At 46.0% G+C, this 18,433-nt stretch overlaps 1 protein-coding gene across 2 annotated transcripts in view; it reads left to right on the forward strand.

Moving 5' to 3' along the window:
* Nucleotides 1-18,433, forward strand: part of VPS53 (VPS53 subunit of GARP complex) — a 60,316-nt gene that overhangs the window by 37,646 nt on the left and 4,237 nt on the right. For both annotated transcript variants that reach the window (XM_026689583.2, XM_087971441.1), the window contains exons 18-21: nucleotides 8,002-8,150; nucleotides 8,746-8,815; nucleotides 13,767-13,904; nucleotides 17,253-17,357. In XM_026689583.2, coding sequence (XP_026545368.2) covers nucleotides 8,002-8,150; nucleotides 8,746-8,815; nucleotides 13,767-13,904; nucleotides 17,253-17,357 — 462 coding nt within the window. The remainder of the gene's footprint in view (nucleotides 1-8,001; nucleotides 8,151-8,745; nucleotides 8,816-13,766; nucleotides 13,905-17,252; nucleotides 17,358-18,433) is intronic.

The following is an 18,433-nucleotide window of genomic DNA, read 5'->3' on the forward strand; positions in this document are numbered from 1 at the left end:
CCCCGAGCTCCTGAGGCCAGAAACGGGCCTGTTTCCGGCCTTCCGGCAGCTCCCGGAGGCCCGTTTTTGCTCTCCCCGACCCTCCGAGTGGGCCCTGCACTTGCCTTGCATCCAAAAGGGGCCACATGAAGGGAGGGGAGGGCAGGGTGGGCGGGCCAGCCAGGGGTGGGAATTTGCTGGTTCGCTGAACCGGCCATAAAATTAGCAACGGTTCACCCAAACTGGGGCGAACCGGTCGCAGCCCAACCTTGATTTTTTTTGGGGGGGGCGGGTGTCTTTAGCCAACCCACTCCACGCTCCGTGCAGAAATTTAACCAATTCTGCACCCCTGGTTTTTGCCTGCTGCTCCTTGGCTTAGAACAGTGATGGCTAACCTTTTCAGCTTGGTGTGTCGAAAATCGGGGAAAAGTGTAGCCTTCCTCGGGTCGTGTGTCACTTCAAGAAATATCAGTAATTTGGTTTATGACGGACTGGGCTGGGGTGATCACACAGGGCTGTGAAACTCGTCCGCCTGGTCTCAGGGCTGCAGGTGCAGGATGTGGGGATCGGAAGGCCACCTTACAGGGCTGTGAACCTCATGGATCTCCTTTCCTCCTGTAGCGTTCCTGAGGTAATGAAACTGACAATCCTCAGTTTATGGCGGTTAAAACTGGTTCTCTGCTGCAAAGATCTTGCGGCAGCGGTGACACCACGCCACAAGCAGGGTGCAGGGATTGGAGCAGAGCACAGGCAGCCTCTAAATGTGCAGGTTTTCCCCACACCAACAGGCGTGTCAGTCAAAGTGCCTCGGCGTGTCACGAGTGACACGCGTGTCATAGGTTAGCCATCACTGGCTTAGAACATAGTTATTATTTCGGAAATAATTTCTTCTCACTTATCTTTTAAGGAGCTATTTTTATGTAGAAAAGGGGCCCAGTCTTATTGAGGGGTGTGGAGAGAAATGCTCAGTTCCTTTCTTGTTTCAAACCCTTCCCTTTTCGTGCTCCTGGGAAGCTGTCACAGTTGCTGAGAAAACTTGAAACTTGAGAATTGGGGTTTGGAGGCTTTAAAAAAAAAAGAGGATGATTGTCACGTTCAAACCCAGGAAAGGGTGTAACATTTGCTAGATTGACACTCCTTCCCGAGGGAATTGTCCCCATGCCTGAAAGCTTTTTTTTTTTTTTTAATTGTGTGTGTGTTTGGTGGGTGGGGTGCGAACACGGGGTTGTCTGCCAAAAGGAAAGGGAGACAAATACGGAAGGTTTTGAGTGAAAGAGAGCTTGGGTTTGTAAAGTTTGAGTTTTGTATTTAGTTCCTCTGTTTTTTAACTACACTGCTCAAAAAAATAAAGGGAACACAAAAATAAGACATCCTAGATCTGAATGAATGAAATATTCTTATTAAATACTTTGTTCATTACATAATTGAATGTGCTGACAACAAAATCACACAAAAATGATCAATGGAAATCAAATTTAGCAACCCATGGAGGTCTGGATGTGGAGTTACACTCAAAATTAAAGTGGAAAAAAACACTACAGGCTGATCCAACTTTGATGTAATGTCCTTAAAACAAGTCAAAATGAGGCTCAGCAGTGTGTGTGGCCTCCATGTGCCTGTATGACCTCCCTAGAACGCCTGGGCATGCTCCTGATGAGGTGGCGGATGGTCTCCTGAGGGATCTCCTCCCACACCTGGACTAAAGCATCCCCCAACTCCTGGACCGTCTGTGGTGCAACGTGGCGTTGGTGGATGGAGCCAGACATGATGTCCCAGATGTGCTCAATTGGATTCAGATCTGGGGAACGGGCGGGCCAGTCCATAGCATCAATGCCTTCGTCTTGCAGGAACTGCTGACACACTCCAGCCACATGAGGTCTAGCATTGTCGTGCATTAGGAGGAACCCAGGGCCAACCGCACCAGCATATGGTCTCACAAGGGGTCTGAGGATCTCATCTCGGTACCTAATGGCAGTCAGGCTACCTCTGGCGAGCACATGGAGGGCTGTGCGGCCCCCTAAAGAAATGCCACCCCACACCATTACCGACCCACTGCCAAACCGGTCATGCTGGAGGATATTGCAGGCAGCAGAACGTTCTCCACGGCGTCTCCAGACCCTGTCATGTCTGTCACATGTGCTCAGTGTGAACCTGCTTTCATCTGTGAAGAGCACAGGGCGCCAGTGGCGAATTTGCCAATCTTGGTGTTCTCTGGCAAATGCCAAATGTCCTGCACGGTGTTGGGCTGTAAGCACAACCCCCACCTGTGGACGTCGGGCCCTCATACCACCCTCATGGAGTCTGTTTCTGACCATTTGAGCAGCCACATGCACATTTGTGGCCCGCTGGAGGTCATTTTGCAGGGCTCTGGCAGTGCTCCTCCTATCTCTCCTTGCACAAAGGCGGAGTTAGCGGTCCTGATGCTGGGTTGTTGCCCCCCTACGGCCTCCTCCACGTCTCCTGATGTACTGGCCTGTCTCCTGGTAGTGCCTCCATGCTCTGGACACTACGCTGACAGACACAGCAAACCTTCTTGCCACAGCTCGCATTGATGTGCCATCCTGGATGAGCTGCACTACCTGAGCCACTTGTGTGGGTTGTAGACTCCGTCTCATGCTACCACTAGAGTGAAAGCACCGCCAGCATTCAAAAGTGACCAAACCATCAGCCAGAAAGCGTAGGAACTGAGAAGTGGTCTGTGGTCACCACCTGCAGAACCGCTCCTTTATTGGGGATGTCTTGCTACCTGCCTGTGCTTTCCACCTGTTGTCTATTCCATTTGCACAACAGCATGTGAAATTGATTGTCAATCAGTGTTGCTACCTAAGTGGACAGTTTGATTTCACAGAAGTGTGATTGACTTGGAGTTACATTGTGTTGTTCAAGTGTTCCCTTTATTTTTTTGAGCAGTGTATTTTATTCAAGTCGATCATAGGAATAGCAACAAAACTAGAGAAATACGAATATGAGCAAAAATGGAGAAAGTTAAAGAAGAAAGTTTTGAAAAGAAGGAAAAAAGTGCAGAAAGGGGAAAAATTGGCAGATGAGGGCAGAACATAAATCTAATAAATTATAATATAATAATATAATATAATATAATATAATATAATTAATATAATATAATATAATATAATATAATATAATATAATATAATATAATATAATATAATACAATAATATAATATAATATAATATAATATAATAATAATATGACTTCCAACTTTTTTGTGTGCAATAAAATATAAAAATAAGTTACAACCTCAACCTTTGGCTGTACATTGCTAAAGGTTTTGAGCTGTTTCTATGACAATAAAATTATTCTGGTCCTCAAAATCTAAAATCAAAGTTTCATTTCCCCCCCCCAGTTTGTAATACAAAATCCAGGAGTGGGTTTCCCAGTGGAAACGCACCTGTTTTCTTTAATTAGAGCGATTGGTTTCACCAACTCCGACAGCTCTATCAACAAATAATCTTCTCAGGTTATTTATAAAATACTGGCAAATATTTAATTATTTGTATCCCGCCTTTTATTTTACAAATAACTCAAGGCAGCGAATATATCCAACACACGTTCCTCCTCCTATTTTCCCCATAACGACAACCTTGTGAGGTGGGTAGAGAGAGGGATGGCCCAATTGGCTGTCATGCCTAAGGCGGGACTAGAACTCACCGTCTCCTGGTGATTGGTCCAAAGTCACTCAACTGGCTGTCATGCCTAAGGTGGGACTAGAATTCACAGTCTCTTGCTGATTGGCCTAAAATCACCCAACTAGCTTTCCTGCCTAAGGTGGGACTAGAACTCACTCCTGATGATTGGCCCAAAGTCACCCAATTGGCTGTCATGCCTAAGGTGGGACTAGAACTCTCCATCTCACACTTTCCAGCCTCGTGCCATAACCACTACACCAAACCGCCTCTCTTCACTTTCTATACTTTTCACCTCTTTCAAATGCAAACCCCCACAAAAAAATATTCCTGACTTGATATCATCATCTTCAAAAGGCGAATTTCGAAAGCCAAATAGAGCATTTTAAAATATTTCATAAACTAGATATTCCCTTCTCTTTCATCGGGACAAATCAGTTTTCCCGTCTCAGCAGTTGCTATCGGTTTTTAAATTTAGCTTCCTGTTCTTAAATTTCCCACCGCTTTTCTTAGACTCCCCCCTTCTGTTTCCTTGGCAGAGAAGAGGGGTTACCGAAACACCCCCTTCTTCCTTTACAAACACAGACAGAAGGGGCCAAACGCACAAGCCCATGCTGGCGGGGGAATTCTGGGAGTTGAAGTCCACCCATCTTCAGGTTCCCAAAGTTGAAAAACACAGGACTTAATGTACTTTACCGTGTTTCTCCAAAAATAAGACCCTGTCTTTTAATTTTTTTGGCCACCCAAAAAGGCACCAGATCTTATTTTGGGGGGGATGTCGTCCACTGACTAACCTCACTCGTGCGCGACACCCCCGGCCTCCTTTTCGCTGTCAGAGGCCTTCAAGAACTGCAGCCGGCAAGGCTTTCCTGAGGCCTCTGCGGCTGATAATAGAGCTCTGGATCGATCCAGAGCTTTGTTATCAGCTCCAGAGGCCTTCAGGAAAGCCTTACCAGCCTTGCCAGCGGCAGAAGAAATGGGCCGGCAAGGCGGGTGTTGGGCTGTGCAAGGCCTGGCTACAACTGTCCAAAGGTAAGTAGTAGGGCAGCTCCACCTCTTCCATCCCCACCCTAGCTTAATTTTTATCCGTGCACTCTGGAGTGGACGGGATCTTAATTAGGGTTTATTTTGGGGGTAGGGCTTATATTGGGCGCACATGTAAAAATCAAGCTAGGATTTCAGGGTAGGTTGTATTTTCAGGGAAACAGGGTAGCTGTGCCTGGTTTTTTTTTTTTAACTTTTGTTCTTTCATTGCCTCTGGTTGTCCTGGCTCGGTGAGTGCGCACGAAGCTGCACGTATTTGGGTGAAAACCTGGTTCATGCACGATACCTATTTTAAAGATAAGATTTGATTTTATTTACTTTTCCCAGCCCTTGGCTCTTTCACCTGGTTTTTTTTGTCGACACGTAGGGGTGAGTATCTCACGCTTCAATAAGATTAGCAGGGCAGTTTGATTTCTAAGCAAAGTCAAGTACTTTTCAGGTGTGAGAATTCCCACACAGTGAGATTTCAATCCCTTTTTAAAGCGGGCATCTATCTGGTCACCGTGGGGAAAAACTTCTTCCACGGTTGCGCGGAGGTTAAATTAGGAATCACAGGGAGTCCTCGACTTACAACCAAAATTGAGCCCACAATTTGTGTCGAGACATTTGTTAAGTGAGTTTTGCCCCCTTTTTTTGCCACCGTTGTTAAGTGAATCGCTGCAGTTGTTAAGCTAGTAACCCCGTTGTTACATGAATCTGGCTTTCCCCATTGACTTGGCTGGTTAGAAGGTCACAAAAGGGGATCATGTGACCCCGGTACATTGCAGCTGTCGGAAATATGAGTCAGTTTCCAAGCATTTGAAGTTTGATCATGGGATCGCAGGGAAACGGCAACAGTCATAAGCATGAAAAATGGTCACGTCACTTTTTTCAGTATCGTAACTTCAAACAGTCACTAAGTGAACTGTCGTAAGTTGAGGACCACCTGTAAGGAGATTAAGATGCCCATTTAAATTTAGAATATTTAAAAAGTTTAACCTCTGGCCCACCTCGCCTCAATTCCTCCACAGGGTTGCTGTGAACAGGCTTAACGTGGAGAAGCAAGGGACTTTTAAAAGGTTTTTTAAAATAACAATAATCGGTGTAATTAATTGATGTGGAAATACCAGGGATTGTAGAAGAGAAGAAAATGAATTGGAGAAGGTCAAAATGCATCAAGATCTGAAAATGACAGTTGGAAGATTGTGACCTAAACTGGCTGTGGAGGTCCCAGGGGTTAATTCGCATACTGGGTGCCATACCAAAAAAATCTTGGATAGTGCATGGGAAGTCTGGGTATTGACCAAATTTATATCGGTCAATTGCAAAAGGCCACAGTGCCTGGATCTGCACATGGAACCAGTGTGGTGTGGTGGTGGTGTTAGCTTAGAAACCAGGAGACAGTGAGTTCTAGTCCTGCCTTACGAATGAAAGCAGAAAATGGTAAATTCTAATCCCGCTTTAGGCACGAAAGCCGATTGGGTGACTTTGGGCCAATCACCAGGAGACGGTGAGTTCTAGTCCCGCCTTAGGCATGAAAGCAGGCTGGGTGACTTTGGGCCAATCACCAGGAGACGGTGAGTTATAGTCCCGCCTTAGGCATGAAAGCAGGCTGGGAGGCTTTGGGCCAATCACCAGGAGACGGTGAGTTCTAGTCCCGCCTTAGGCATGAAAGCAGGCTGGGAGGCTTTGGGCCAATCACCAGGAGACGGTGAGTTCTAGTCCCGCCTTAGGCACGAAAGCCGATTGGGTGACTTTGGGCCAATCACCAGGAGACGGTGAGTTATAGTCCCGCCTTAGGCATGAAAGCAGGCTGGGAGGCTTTGGGCCAATCACCAGGAGACGGTGAGTTCTAGTCCCGCCTTAGGCACGAAAGCCGATTGGGTGACTTTGGGCCAATCACCAGGAGACGGTGAGTTATAGTCCCGCTTTAGGCATGAAAGCCGGCTGGATGACTTTGGGCCAATCACCAGGACAGGGTGAGTTCTAGACCCATCTTGGGCATGAAAGCCGATTGGGTGACTTTGGGCCAATCCCCAGGAGACGGTGAGTTCTAATCCTGCCTTAGGCATGAAAGCCGGTTGGGTGACTCTGACCAGTCACTCTCTCTCAGCCCAGCCCACCTCACACGGTTGTTGTTCTGGGGAAAATCGGAGGAGGAAAGAGTATTAGATATGTTTTCTACCTTGAGTTACTTATGAAAGTAATAAAATCAAATAAATAAACAATACTATGCAGCTACCTTACAGCACCCCAGGTTTTAAGGAAGACCTTGATGTAAAGGGAGGCCAGGACCAGCTGAGACACGGGCAGCCGTGGCGCGACATGGTTGTGAAGAGAGAACTATAATAACATTAATACGTATAATAATGGTTTATACCCTATATGCGGCTGGCCATTCAAGAGCAGTCTCATGAATTAGGGCAGGGGGTCGCCAACCTTTTGGACCTCAGGGACCGCCAAACTCATAATTTTAAATCCCACGGACCAGTAATATGAATTTTGACCAACGGTGGCTTGCTGATGTTTTCCCAGGGTCTCTGCAAAAAGCAGCAGAGAGACCCCTGGGGAAAATCCCAGAAAAAGTCTGCAGGAAAAATTCCCCACCCCTTTTTCCTACCGATTGATCGCTCTTTATTTGGGATTGCGGGATACCGTCTCCAGCTCCATTCTCAGGTGGAGAAAGAGAGACTTTTGGCTTCATGCAAGGAAAACAGCAGAAGCCGCAGAAGTCTTTCTTTCTCTCCCCCAAACTCTGCCAGAAATGAGTCTTTGTGAGACTTGTTGCACTGGCACAACCTCTTAGGGCAGGAGGCCTTGCAGGGTCCCAAAGACTAATTTCTGGCGGAGTTTGGGGGGAGAGAAAGAAAGACTTTGGCTGCATTCCTTGCGTGCAGCCAAAAGCAGAAGAAGAAAGAAGCGGAAAGAAGCAGCCCGGTGGCCAGGCCAGGCACGTGGGCTGCGTGGGGCGAGTTCCCCCCCTCTGCCCTTTCCCCCCTCCCCTCACTACCTCATGTTGTTCACCATGCAAGCAACGCAGCCTTGTGTTCCCGCAGGCCATGTGGGCAGCGCAATCTTGTGTTCCTGCGCAGCCTGGATTAATTACTTTGGGGGGGGTGCTTTGGGGGGGTGACATTTCTCGTGGACCACTGGTTGGCCACCACTGAATTAGGGCATCCATCGGAACCCTGACAGCGACAGCCTGGGGATACCTGCTGTAACTCTCTTCACTGTCGCAGCTTGGGTCGAGGTGTCTCCTTTCTTTCTTATAATTATTTGACAGTCAAAAGATTTTTTTTACTGAATTATAAAGTATTGTAAAATACGATCTTATCGTTGTTACGGACCTCGACAGATGCAGTGGCAAAACGTGGAGCACGTCGGGGATCAGAGTCCTTACGTGACGTCGGTCATCTTGCACATTAAGCAGAACGTCCCCATCATCCGGGACAACCTGGCCTCCACCCGGAAATATTTCACCCAGTTCTGCATCAAATTTGCCAAGTGAGTCCCTCGCTCGCGTTCTGGGCTTCCCCAACAACACAAAGCCAACTCCTCGTCCCAATAAAACCCCTTTTATTTATTTTAAAATTTAATTCCTCTCCAGCAAAGTCCCGGCCAGCAGCCTTTCAAGAGATTTTCCCAGTTACAGACCTTTGGAGAGTTGCCAGGCCATTTATCTTTTAGACGCCACGCTGTAGCAGGCAAGAATGCAGGAACAGTTCTTCGCCCCAATGAACTAATTGTCTCCTGCAAAACACCTTTCGCTTCTCTTTTTATTCCCTATGGGAGGGGCCCTTTACCGTCCACCTTTAGTGGCTTTACTCCCGAGTCAACCCTTGTTCCTTAGCTGTTCCCTTCTCCTGGCAGCTCTGCACATGCGCACACTGGGAACAGGCTCCAGCTGTTCTTCTGCCTCACTGATCTCCGACTCCGAAGGCAGCTGATAACTGTCAGATGCCCCCGGCCCTGGGGAATTCTAGGAGTTGAAGTCCACTCACTTTACAGTGGACAAGACTGAAAAATACTGGATGAGAGAAATCTCTTTTTCCTTTAAGCTTCATGGAAAAGCTTAAATTTGTTCCCTCCTTTCTTGCAGCTGTTTCATCCCCAAGTTTATTAACCACCTTTTCAAGTGCAAGCCGATCAGCATGGTGGGGGCCGAACAGGTGAGTATCCTAAGTTTAAATCTGGGGAAGGGGTTGTTGGGAAACAGTCGGTGAGAGGTGGGTTCAGGAGACTGGCTTGATCCTTCTCAGAATGTTTTTAGACTGTCTGAACCATTTGTTGAATACATGACAAACCACAACGAGGTTGTGTTTGTATCTGAAGGGTCTTGGTAGTGCTCTCTGAGCTTGTTTTTTTTTTTCTTGCAGACATTTCATGACCCAACTAGGTAACGTCATCGGAGCTAGAAGGGAGTGGGGTTTGCTCCCTGTGGATATTCTTGCTCTGTCAACGTTGGTGGGAGTGTATTTGGTGATTGGGGTTTTGTTTGCTGTTGGATTGTTGGATAAATACCCAGATAAGCAGAGATTAACCCCAGAATTAAAACCAGATGAACAATTAAGCATTGATGATGTTACCTAGTTGGGTCATGAAACGTCTGCAAGAAAACAACCAAGCTCAAAGGAGCACCAGGGACCCTATAGTTCTTCTCCTCCTCCTCCTCCTCCTCCTCCTCCTCCTCCTCCTCCTCCTCCTCCTCCTCCTCCTCCTCGCAAACCCCTTTCCCTTCTAGCACTGATGATATTACCTAGTTGGGTCATGAAACGTCTTCAAGAAAACAACCAAGCTCAAAGGAGCACCAGGGACCCTATAGTTCTCCCCCCTCCTCCTCCTCCTCGCAAACCCCTTTCCCTTCTAGCACTGATGATATTACCTAGTTGGGTCATGAAACGTCTGCAAGAAAACAACCAAGCTCAAAGGAGCACCAGGGACCCCATAGTCGTCTTCCTCCTCCTCCTCCTCTTCCTCCTCCTCCTCGCAAACCCCTTTCCCTTCTAGCACTGATGATATTACCTACTTGGGTCCTGAAACATCTGCAAGAAAACCACCCAACTCAGAGGCCACCAAGATCTCCATCTCCTTTTCCCCACAGCAATGACTCTGTGAGGTGAGTTGGGCTGAGTGAGAATGACAGGCCCATCCAGCCGGCATTCATGCCTACAGCGGGGCTAGAATTCACCGTCTCCTGGTTTCTAACTTGGTGCATTAAACATTAGGCCAAACTCTTCCTCCTTCTCTTCCTCTGTGCATTCCCCACTTCAGTCTGATGATGTTACCTAGTTGGGTCACGAAATGTTTACAAGAAAACCACCAAGCTCAGAGAGCAGCAAGGACCCCACAGTCCTCCTCCCCCTCCCCCTCCTCTTCCCCCTCCTCCTCTCCCTTGCACTGATGTTACCTAGTTGGGTCATGAAACATCTGCAAGGAAACCACCAAGCTCAAAATTGGAAAAATGAGAAAATTCCGATAGAGGAGGGGGTGATTAAGAAAATAATGGAATGTGCAGAAATGAGTAGATTAGCATTAGCAATTAGAGAGCAAGAAGGAAAAGTATATTTTAAGATATGGGATGTAATTTGTCAATGGTTAGATAGAAAAGTGGGAGATTGAAGTATAATACAACAGCCATGATATACTATAATTGATTATTATAGAATGAATTATAATATGAATTAAAATCAGATAAAATTCGAGATTTGCTCTAAAGGTAATGTGGATTTGGAATTAAAGTCCAATGATGATGTAATAATAATATAATATGACGTGGAAAGTTGATTAATGTAATATGAAGATAAACTTAAATCTAAGAGGAAAAGACTAGAATGGAATGGAATGGAATGGAATAGAATAGAATAGAATAAAATAGATAAAGGATAGAATAGAATAGAATAGAATAGAATAGAATAGAATAGAATAGAATAGAATAGAATAGAATAGAATAGAATAGAATAGAATAGAATAGAATAGAATTCTTTTATTGGCCAAGTGTGATTGGACACACAAGGAATTTGTCTTGGTGCAAATGCTCTCAGTGCACATAAAAGAAAAGATACATTCGTTAAGAATCAAGAATCATAACGTGCAACACTTAATGATAGTCATAGGGTACAATCAGCAATCAAATCATACTAGGAAACAGTCAGTATAAACCGTAAGGATACAAGTGACAAAGTTACAGTCCTACAATCACAAGTGGGAGGGGATGGGCGATAAGGAGTGATGAGAAGATTAACAGTAATAGATTCTGTGCACAAGAAATATGCACCAACCGACACACTGTACAATGGAAAGAAGGTTTTATTTGCTGTGTTATGTTTGTTTGTTGTTAAAAGTTAAAAAAAAAAACTTGATTAAAAAAAAACTCCCACCAAGCTCAAAGAGCACCATTTCAACTCTGCGATACAAACATTCTCCTTTATCGGTTTGCATGTATTTGATTAGAGAGATTTCAGATGCATCAGGAGAAACTCCTAGGATTGAATTAAATTAGCCTGGCATCCCAGGCCAGGTTGGTGCTGGGACGACGTCACGATGAAAGCTTTGGGTGGCGCATCCAAAATTTGTTGACAATTCTGGGTGTTGAAGTCCAACCCACTTAATGTTGCGAAAGCTGAGAAACACTGAAAAGTGTAGTCCTCCACTTACAACCGTTCACTCAGAAGTTACAACGGCACTGCAAAAAGTTACTTATGACCGTTTTTCATACTTAGCGACCGTCGCAACACCCATGTGGTCACGGGATCAAAATTCAGATCCCTGGCAACGGACTCGTATTTACGATGGTCGCCATGTCCCGGGGGTCATGCAATCTCCTTTTGCGACCTTCCAACAAGCAAAGATTCTCTTAACAACTGTGTGACTAACTTAACAACAGCGGTGATTCACTTAACGGCGGCGACCAGAAAGATAGTAAAGTGGGGGCGAAACTCACTTTACCAACTATCTTGCTTAGCCACAGAAGTTTTGGGCTGAATTGCGGTCGTAAGTCGAGGAACTACCTGTATCAAATTCATCTCGAAATCCTGCATACACACTCAGACAAGATAAAAGTCAAGCCCAAAAGTTCTGGCAGAAAATTCAGAAATGGTTAGAAGAGATGTGTAAGATTAAAATAGAATAGACCTGAAATTTTCTCGTTAGGAATTAATGTGGGAAAATATGATAAAGATATGATATACCCAATAATTCATGTAATTACTGCTGCAAGATTGGCCTATGCACAACAGTGGAAATATAAAGAAACTCCAAGTGAAATAGAAGTAATCAGGAAAACTGGGATGTGTGCAGAAATGGACAAATTGACAAAAGAATTAAAAAATAAGGATGAATCGGATTATTATGAAGTATGGGATAAGTTTTATTGTTAGTTAGAAAAGAGGAAGGATCATGATAGTAAGAAATGATTACATGTATATAATATATACTATGTATATAGAATGTAAATATGTACTATTTTTATATGTGACTTAGCAATGTAAGACAACTATGTGGGTTGGAGGATTGCACCATGTTCATTGTTTTTAATGTTCTTTTCTTTTTTGTGTGTTTGTCTAATAAAAAATTAATTTTTTAAAAAAGATAAAAGTCAGAGGTATGGTAGAGATTTAAACCGACACTATCTAGATCTGGCTACCTGTTGAAAGAGGGAGTATAACCTCTCATCTAAGTATTCCTTCTTTTATTTAACTTAAAAGATAGTGAAAAGCACTTTCGGTTTCCCAACAGCTAGCTCTATTTATAATCTCTTAATAGTTTTACTATCCACATTGAGCTGTGCATGTACAGGCACCCAGGGCTGTGGCTTACAAGTACAGGAGACAAAGAATGTTCTTTTTTTCTCTTCTTATTGCATTCCAAAGTTTCTTTTTTATTAGTCAAGTTTTTTATTGTGTTTTATATTGCTTATACATATCGATGCGTGAACCTGAACACCTAGTAAAACCACACCTAGAGTACTGCATCCAGTTTTGGTCACCACACTATAAAAAAGATGTTGAGACTCTAGAAAAAGTGCAGAGAAGAGCAACCAGGATGATGAGGGGACTGGAGATTAAAACATATGAAGAACGGTTGCAGGGACTGGGCCTGGCTGGTCTAGGGAAGAGAAGGACCAGGGGAGACAGGATAGCATCTTCCAATATTTGAGGGGCTGCCACAGAGAGGAGGAAGGGGGTCAAGTTATTTTCTAAAGCCCCCGAAGGCCAGACAAGGAATAATGGATGGAAACTGACCAAGGAGAGATTCAACCTGGAGATAAGGAGAAACTTTCTGACAGTGAGAACAATCAACCAATGGAACAGAAATTGCCCTCGGAAGTTGTGGGAGCGCCATCACTGGAGGCTTTCAAGAAGAGTTTGGATTCCCATCTGTCAGCAAAGGTATAGGGTCTCCTGCTCGGGCAGGGGATTAGACTAGATGACCTACAAGGTCCCTTCCAACTCTGTTAATCTGAATCTATCTAAGATAATCAAAGGCCTGGAGACTAAAATGAATGAATGAATACAAATGAATACAATGAAATGAATACAATGAATGGTTGCAGGAACTGGGCCTGGCTAGTCTAGGGAAGAGAAGGACCAGGGGAGACAATGATAGCAGTATTCCAGTATTTGAGGGGCTGCCACAGAGAGGAGGAAGGGGTCAAGCTATTCTCCAAAGCCCCTGAAGGCCAGAGAAGGAATAATGGATGGAAACTGAACAAGGAGAGATTCAACTTGGAAATGAGAAACTTTCTGAGAGTGAGAACAATCAACCACTGGAACAGAAGTTGCCTTCAGATGTTGTGGGAGCTTCATCACTTGAGACTTTCAAGAAGAGATTGGACTGGCATCTGTCAAAAATGGTGTAGGGTCTCCCGCTTGGGCGGGAGGGTGGACTAGATGACCCACAAGGTCCCTTCCAACTCTGATTATCTGTTATCACTGTTACCTGGGCATCATACATTTTGGTACAAATAAACATAATATTATCACTCATGACTATTACATTTCATTTTCATCGTTTCATATTATTTAAACACACCTGACACTACCGCCATTCGATTTCTAAACCTCCCTCTTGTTATTACATTATATCTTATTATATTAAAATCTGTGTATTGTTCTGCTTCAGCTGCTGCTGGACACTCACTCCCTGAAAATGGTCCTGCTCGACCTGCCGTCCATCGGCTCGCAGGTGGTGAGGAAGGCGCCTGCCAGCTACACGAAGATTGTGGTCAAGGGCATGACGCGAGCCGAGATGATCCTGAAGGTAGACCTTGTCTTGCTTCTAGACCGGCTTGCCCTCCAAATAATTTCTGAGGAGGGAAGGGACTGGATACCTGCCTGAAGCCATCTCGTAGGACAGATATTATTTGTTTGTTTGTTTGCTTGTTTCCCTTATTGTTTTTACAAATAAGGTCGTGAACATATCTAATATTCCTTCCTGCTCCTATTTTTCCCATAACAACAATCCTGCGAGTAGTCAGCTTTCATGCCTAAGGCAGGACTAGAACTCACCGTCTCCTGGTGATTGGCCCAAAGTCACTCGGCTTGCTTTCATGCCTAAGGCAGGACTGAACTCACCGTCTCCTGGTGATTAGCCCAAAGTCACCCAGTAGCTTTCATGCCTAAAGTGGGACTAGAGCTCCCAGTCTCCTGGTGATTGGCCCAAAGTCACTCAGCCTGCTTTCATGCCTGAGATGGTACTAGAACTCACCGTCTCCTGGTGATTGGCCCAAAGTCACTCAGCCTGCTTTCATGCCTGAGATGGTACTAGAACTCACCGTCTCCTGGTGATTGGCCCAAAGTCACTCAGCCTGCTTTCATGCCTGATATGGTACTAGAACTCACCGTCTCCTGGTGATTGGCCCAAAGTCACTCAGCCTGCTTTCATGCCTGAGATGGTACTAGAACTCACCGTCTCCTGGTGATTGGCCCAAAGTCACTCAGCCTGCTTTCATGCCTGATATGGTACTAGAACTCACCGTCTCCTGGTGATTGGCCCAAAGTCACTCAGCCTGCTTTCATGCCTGAGATGGTACTAGAACTCACCGTCTCCTGGTGATTGGCCCAAAGTCACCCAATCAGCTTTCATGCCTGAGGCGGGACTAGAACTCACCGTCTCCTGGTGATTGGCCCAAAGTCACCCAATCAGCTTTCATGCCTGAGATGGTACTAGAACTCACCGTCTCCTGGTGATTGGCCCAAAGTCACCCAATCAGCTTTCATGCCTGAGGCGGGACTAGAACTCACCGTCTCCTGGTGATTGGCCCAAAGTCACTCGGCTTGCTTTCATGCCTAAGGCAGGACTAGAACTCACCGTCTCCTGGTGATTGGCCCAAAGCCTCCCAGCCAGCTTTCATGCCTAAGGCGGGACTAGAACTCACGTCTCCTGGTGACTGGCCCAAAGTCACCCAATCAGCTTTCATGCCTAAAGTGGAACTAGAACTCACAGTCTCCTGGTGATTGGCCCAAAGCCACCCAGCCTGCTTTCATGCCTAAGGCGGGACTAGAACTCACCGTCTCCTGGTGATTGGCCCAAAGTCACCCAATCAGCTTTCATGCCTAAAGTGGAACTAGAACTCACAGTCTCCTGGTGATTGGCCCAAAGTCACTCGGCTTGCTTTCATGCATAAGGCAGGACTAGAACTCACCGTCTCCTGGTGATTGGCCCAAAGCCTCCCAGCCTGCTTTCATGCCTAAGGCGGGACTAGAACTTACTGTCTCCTGGTGACTGGCCCAAAAATCACACAACCAGCTTTCATGCCTAAGGCGGGACTAGAACTCACCGTCTCCTGGTTTCAAATCCACCCTGGACCTCACCGTCTCCCAGTTTCTAGCTTTAACCACTAAACCAAACTGGCTCTCTTCCCCTTCGTCCCCAGCCCAATTGTGCATTTGTCGAGCTGCCACTCCCTTTTAAAAGGCAACCGAGCGCAGAGACCTTCCCCAAATTCCTTTCCCATTCCCGACTTGAGTCTTTCAGCTTTTCCCAGGATGGGTTTTCCTTTGGCAATTTCCAATTAGACCCTAGACAAGGCCGGTGACAGCTGCTTTGTGCCTGGGTGAGGACAGCGGCCCTTGCATTTCCCACCCACCCCCTTTTAGAGCGCCTTTTCAAATGCGGGATTCAAATGCCTCCGGGATGCCGAAAGGGAGAAGCGTCTCCTGAAAAATCAGAAAGAGGCTGGAATCAGATGGGGAAACGTCACGAACGTAAAGCCTGCAAACCTGACATTTGGCACCTATGTTCCTCTTGGCTTCTAGGGGCTCACTAAGAAAGGATTTTTCCAAATGATCATCAGAGCATTAGTATTTCCTATATTATTATTATTAACACGCTCTGATGCTAAAGAGTTCTTCTTTCTCTCCTCACCTGAAAAGAAATCTCTTCCAAATGCAAAACACAAGCAGAGGAGAGGAGTTTTAGTTTCAGAGCAGCAAGCAGCTTTAGTACAGAACAGTTGAGCTAAGCCACGCCCAGGCTCCTTGCTGTCTCTTTGCTCACACAGCAAATACTCTTTCAGTTTCCAAACAGCCCTCAGCTTTCTCACACACCGACAGGAGGCTAGCCAGATGAATACCGATGGATGGTGGTAGGCAGAATTTTTTTGCCTTGTTTTCCTCCCCAAAAACTAAGCCCGACCACATAGTTTCATAGCGAAGCACGGGTATCGAGCTAGTATTTAATATTACACATCTCGACAGCAGCAAGAATTGTATATGCACAACACTGGAGAAGTATACAGAGTCAGCCTCTTTCCCCCAACAATCTGGGTCCTCATTTTACCCACCTCGGAAGGACGGAAGGTGGAGTGAACCTTGAACCGGTCAGGATCGAACTTCCTGGCTGTGGGCAGAGTTAGCCTGCAATACTGTATTATAACCACTCTAGCAACATGACTTCCTTCTTCTTTCCTTCCTTTCCTTTCCTTTCCTTCCTTCCTTTCCTTCCTTCCTTCCTTCCTTCTTTCCTTCCTTCCTTCCTTCCTTCCTTCCTTCCTCCCTTTCCTTCCTTCCTTCCTTCCTTCTTCTTCCTTCCTTCCTTCCTTCCTTCCTTCCTTCCTTCCTTCCTTCTTCCTTCCTTCCTTCCTCCTTCCCTCCCTCCCTCCCTCCACAGTAGCCCTTAGATGTATATACCACTTCACAGTGCTGTGTAGCCCTCTCTAAGCGTTTTACAGAGCCAGCCTCTTGCCCCCCAACAATCTGGCTCTTCATTTTCCCGGCCTTGGACGAACGAAAGGCTGAGTCAACCTTGAACCAGTCAGGATTGAACTTCCTGGCTGTGGGCAGAGTCAGCCTGCAATACTGTATTATAACCACTCTACCAACACGACTTCCTTCCTTCTCTCCCTCCCTCCCTTCGCAGTAGCCCTTAGACCTATATACCGCTTTCCAGTGCTTTCCAGACCTCTCTAAGCGGTTTACAGAGTCAGCCTCTTGCCCCCAACAATCTGGGTCCTTGTTTTACCGACCTCAGAAGGAAGGAAGGCTGAGTCAACCTTGAACCGGTCAAGATCGAACTCCTGGCAGTGGGCAGAGTTTTCCTGCAATCCTAAATCCTAACCACGGTGCCGGCATGGGCTCTTCTAATAAGCTGCTCTTCTTTTCCCTGCAGGTCGTGATGGCGCCCCACGAGCCCACGGTGGTCTTTGTGGACAACTACATCAAGCTCCTCTCTGACTGCGCCACTGACACGTTCCAGAAGGTTCTGGAGATGAAGGTGAGCCGGGCAGGTGGGCAGCAGGGAAGACCAGAGCTCTTCCACTTGCTCTGGAGCAGGTTAAAAAAAAAAATTGGGTTGATGGGTGTTGAAGGACTTAAAATTATCCGGGACCAGTTTGGTTCCCACCCCAACACACCTGGGTAAAAAGAAGACAAGTCAGCCTGTCCAAACTTGCTTTTCATTTTGCAAACATTTTGATTCCCTGTAATTCAACCTTCCAGGCATCCCTTTAAATATCTGGGTAGCTTAAGTAGGACTACAGCTGTCAAATTTCCCAGGCAAATTTCCCTGGTATATCTAGAGGCGTGTCTTCCAGATGTTCTAGGTTGTGTCTTCCAGATATTTTGGGGTTGTCCCTGTGTTCTGGAGGCACATCTTCCAGATGTTCCGGTCTGTGTCTTCCAGGTGGAGTCTTCCAGATGTTATGGACACATACCTTCCAGATATTATGGGCAATCTTCTGGAGGCACATCTTCCAGATAGTCTGGTTGTCTTCCAGATGTGTCTTCCAGGTGTTCTGGAGACCTATCTTGAAGTTCTGGGGTTTGTCACCAGTATCTTGAAGTTCTGGGGTTTGTCATCCAGATATACTGGAGGTATGTTTCCCAGATGTTCTGGGGCATGTCTTCTAGATGATCTAGACTGAGGTGCATCTTCCAGCTTCCAGATGCTCTGGGGCATTGTCCAGATGTTCTGGAGGAGTGTTTTGCAGATGTAACGGAGTGTGTCTTCCAGACATGCTGGGGCTATGTCTCCCAGATGTTCTGGGACATGTCTTCTAGGTGTTCCAGAGGCACATCTTCCACATACTCAGGGTGTGTCTTCCAGTTGTGCTGGAGGCATGTCTTCCAGATACTCTGGGGCATATCTTCCAGATGTTTTAGGATGTATTTTCCAGGCTCTGGGTCACAGCCTCCAGATGCCTCCAGATGTTCTGCAGGAACACAACCCCTCCTTACCATCATCTTACTTTCTGTCTGGCCTTCTCCATCAATCCACAATGAAACAATAAACCTGTCAACTCATAAAATATTTCTATGGTCTTTTTAGAGTTGCCAACAGAAAGGGAGGGG

The sequence above is a fragment of the Notechis scutatus genome, chromosome 1 (genome assembly GCF_049901735.1).
Source record: "Notechis scutatus isolate UNSWTSFEM ecotype Mainland chromosome 1, rNotScu1.2, whole genome shotgun sequence".
NCBI classification, from domain to species: domain Eukaryota; kingdom Metazoa; phylum Chordata; class Lepidosauria; order Squamata; family Elapidae; genus Notechis; species Notechis scutatus.